The sequence below is a fragment of the Budorcas taxicolor genome, chromosome X, assembly GCF_023091745.1.
Source record: "Budorcas taxicolor isolate Tak-1 chromosome X, Takin1.1, whole genome shotgun sequence".
NCBI classification, from domain to species: domain Eukaryota; kingdom Metazoa; phylum Chordata; class Mammalia; order Artiodactyla; family Bovidae; genus Budorcas; species Budorcas taxicolor.
In genome coordinates this window covers 85,394,323-85,398,348 of record NC_068935.1, presented here as the reverse complement: position 1 = coordinate 85,398,348, position 4,026 = coordinate 85,394,323, and the positions used below count along the sequence as shown (strand labels likewise).

Sequence of the window (4,026 nt, the reverse complement as noted above, 5' to 3'; positions counted from 1 at the left end):
CTCTGGCCAACCCCGTCTATTGGTCGCTGTCAGCCCTCGGTCATCCCTGGCCTATTCTGATTGGCAAGCATATTGCCACCCCTTGCGAACGCCCGCAAGTAGAGAAAAGCGGCAGCTATTGGCCAATCCGGCGAGGCTGGCGTTTTAGAAGCTTGGCTTCCTTCGAAGCTGAAAGACCAACGGAAGCTCCGCCCCTTTCGCCGGAGGGCGAGGCAGCTCTCCGCGCGATTGGTTGGGAACATCCACGCAAGTGTCATTGCTTTCTTTTCGTCAAGTAAATTCCAGAGCCTAGCGGTCAGACGTTCCATAGTCTGAGAGAATAAGAGGGTGGTTGCTTCCCTGAAGTCATGACAGAGTGAGGCAAAAAGAACCTCTCACCCGTTCTAAAGCAAAGTCCTGATTCGGGACCTATTTCGTGCGGCGGGGGCGGAGCGACAACTCTCGCGCTTAGAACAACTGCAGCTGCGCGGAGTCACACTTCCGTCCCCGACCCCGAGAGCTTGCAGAAAGATCTGTTATGGCGGCGGGGATGTTGGGTTTGTGCGGCCGCCGCCTTTTGGCAGTAGCGGCGACGCGAGGGCTCCCGGCTGCCCGTGTTCGCTGGGAATCTAGCTCCTCCAGGGCTGTGATCGCCCCGTCCACTCTGGCGGGAAAGCGGCCGTCAGAACCGACTTTACGCTGGCAGGAGGACCCAGAACCCGAGGACGAAAACCTCTACGAGAAGGTGAGAGGGAGGGGAAACGGGACGCTGGAAGGGTCAATCGGGGACCGGCGGATAGGGCGCCGTAGAGGACGGTCTTAGTCGGCTGGGAATTGCGCAGCTGGCGAAATCTTCGAAGATTTGGAAATTCTGCCTAGCTTGTTTCCTCCTTTGTATGGGTTCAGGGTCAGAGATTGGCCTTATTTTGCAGACAGACATCAAACCTGAAGTGGGCAATGTTCAAAGCACGTTTGAAGCAATATAGAATAACAATGTTAGTAAACACTGGTGTGGTGCTTGCTCAGGTGTTTGAAGCACTCATACATTATAATAACCGTATTTCGAGGTAGGTGTTTTGGTGTACCCATTCTACAGATGAGGAAACTGAAGCATAAAGATGTTAAGTGACTTGCCTAAGCTCACATAACTGAATGTGTGGCAGAACTAGGTTTGCTGTGCTATCTTATAGTGGACTGAAATCAGAATGCCATAGTTGGAATACAGGCATTGACCTTGGGCAAGTAGCTTAAGCCCTTGATGCTTCAGTTTCTTTTGTAAGATAGGGAAAGTATTAGGACATTTTCTAAAAGAATAAAATACTATATGTGCCTCCGGTATTTAAATGAGTCAAAATGCTCAAAACGGCAGCTGGCACTTAGTACAAATACTCACCATTAGAAGGTTTTTGTTGTTTTTTTTTTTTTTTTTGCCACTTTCCACCTCAATGGGTTATTGTGCAATTTGTGCTTGTGAAAAGGCCTGGCATATAATAGATGCTTCATCCATAGTGACCCCTTGTTGAGGGGCTTGGATATATAGGATACTCATTCATGCATTCTGTAGCTATGCATTGAGGGCCTGCTGTATGCCAGGCTAAGTTCAGGGTGCTATAAATTCAGCAATATAGAAATCAGATAAAGCCCTTGCTTTCATAGAGCTTATGTGGTACTGGAGAATACAGAAAATAAACATGTAAAATATTAGAAAACAGTAAGATAGGGTATGCAACCAATAATATAATGTGATCAGAGTATTTGAAGGATATGATACTTTGGTAAACAAATAAATGCTTGAAAGAAAGTTAAACAAGATAAGTGGATGGAGTTATGGGGATAGGAAGTTATGAGGTTGAAGAAATAGGAAATAGCCAATATCAATCATTTTTGACCCGTAAAAATGTCAATTTCCTATAGGTCAACTTAACAGATAAGGTGACTAGGGAGTGCCTCCTAAGGGGAATGAAGATGAAGCCGAAAGCTTGAATAAGGAGACAGATCCAGTCCCGACTAAATCTGGGGGAAAGGCTTTCCAGACAGAAGGAACAGCAAGTGCAAAGGCTCTGTGGTGGCAAGGAGCTTGACAAGTCCTAAGAACAGACAGGAATTTAGGGAGGGAGGAGAGATTGGTTCAGGGTGAAGTTGGAGACCAAGTTATACAGGACCAGCATCAGGCTCTGTGGAACAGCAGGAAGCCCTCATTGACTTCTCTCTGCCATAGAACCCAGATTCCCACGGTTATGACAAGGACCCTGCTGTGGACGTCTGGAACATGCGAGTTGTCTTCTTCTTCGGATTCTCCATCGTCTTGGTCCTTGGCAGCACCTTTGTGGCTTATCTGCCTGACTACAGGTGCGTGGGGTGTCCAAGAGAGTGGGATGGATGGGGACAGAGGCAGGGGTGGATACTGTAGGAGACTGCCAGGAGTCCATTCCCTGGGGAACTAAGATGGGGATTGATGTCCACTGAGGCTCCCTCACATCTTCCCCCATGCTGCTGCCTCCAGGATGCAGGAGTGGGCCCGCCGGGAAGCTGAGAGGCTTGTGAAATACCGAGAGGCCCATGGCCTCCCCATCATGGAATCCAACTGCTTCGACCCCAGCAAGATCCAGCTGCCAGAGGATGAGGACTAACTGGTTGCCAAAAGAGGCATAAGAAGCACCACCTTCTCTACCCTGCCTGCCATTCTGCCCTCTCCTCAGAGCCCCTAATTAAAGGGACTGAAAGTGTGACTGGCTGGTGTTGCTTCTGTTGTGAGAGGGATGTGGGAGTGGGGGCGTCAGAGTAGGGGTGCCTCTTCTGGGTATTCTGGTTATCTGTTGCCATGTGACAAACACCCTAAAACTTGGTGGCTTAAAACAATTTAGTATTATGTTTCATGGTCCGATGGTTGACTGGGCTCAACGAGGTAGTCCTTCTTGAAGATTTGGGTGGTTGCAGTCAGATAGTGGCTGGGGCTGGAATTATTGGAAGGCTCAACTGGGTTGAACGTCCAAGATGGCCTCTTTATTTCCATGTTTGGTACTTGAGTCTTCTATGTGGCTTCTCTCTCCAGCAGAATAGCCTGGGTCTTTTGTACGGTGGCTCAGGCCTCCTCTGCATAGAGGTGTAGCACATGGGAAGAAATGGACAGCAGCCATCTTTAGAAAAAAAGCTACCATACTGGGACTGCTTATGTTGGAAGAAGGGCCAGGGTGACCAGGGATTGAGGGTGGTGGCTCAGAGCTGGGCTTTTCTATTGCTGAGGATGAGTGTTTGTCTCCCTCCCTGCCTTCTCTGTTTTTCTCAGTGCTGGGGCTTTCGCCTCTGCCTTGTGTCTTGGTGAATCTGGATGCCTCTCTCTTCCCCTCTGTCCCAATCTGAGTGGTCTCTGACTCAGGATGCACATCTCTCCTGTCTGTGCATGTGTGTCCATTTCTCTCCCTGCCCCCTTATCTGTCCCTGTGTTTCTCTGTCTCTCTTTTGAGCAGGAAGTCTCTCCCCACTGCCTTACCCCAAACATTCTTTTTTCTGGGAGTAGGCCATCTGCTTGCATCAGGGACTCATTCTCAGACTCTCTTTGTCTCTGGATCTGGAAGATGGAGTTGGATACTTGTTCTGGCTCTTTGTTTCTTTCTGGGGAATATCTCCTAAGATCTCTGTTAACTCGCCATCTGGGCTCCTCTTCATGCCCCTGCCATCTCTGCCCTCTTCTCTGTGGCCCCCTTCCACAGCTCCAGCTTTCAGATTCCCACATCATGCACTCATTGCTCCCATCTCTGTGAGTGTCCCTGCCTGGGATATCGGAAAGTGCAAGAGCCTCCAGTCACTGGCTACCAGAAGAGCATCTGGCCTAATGAACCCTCCACTACAGGTGATGCATATCCCTAACTTCTGACTCGGGAGGAGTCCTAGTTCACTTGTATGTGGCTAAGGTGAGAGCAATGTCCATGTAAACCTTCCTGGAAGTGAGCAGTGTCATTCCCTGAGTGCTCTCCTGTGGGGCCAGTCTCCCAACTTGAGGGCAGCTCCAGAGCAGACAGTACTAGTGTGTCAAGGGAGCACTCCTAC

General features: G+C 49.5%; 1 protein-coding gene across 1 annotated transcript; it reads left to right on the top strand.

Moving 5' to 3' along the window:
* The first annotated feature begins 304 nt into the window (after nucleotides 1-304).
* Nucleotides 305-2,708, top strand: NDUFB11 (NADH:ubiquinone oxidoreductase subunit B11). Its single transcript, XM_052663891.1, has 3 exons — nucleotides 305-724; nucleotides 2,198-2,328; nucleotides 2,483-2,708. Exons 1-3 carry the CDS (start codon nucleotides 518-520, stop codon nucleotides 2,607-2,609), a joined length of 465 nt encoding a protein of 154 aa, XP_052519851.1. The 5' UTR covers nucleotides 305-517; the 3' UTR covers nucleotides 2,610-2,708.
* The last annotated feature ends 1,318 nt before the right edge of the window (nucleotides 2,709-4,026 follow it).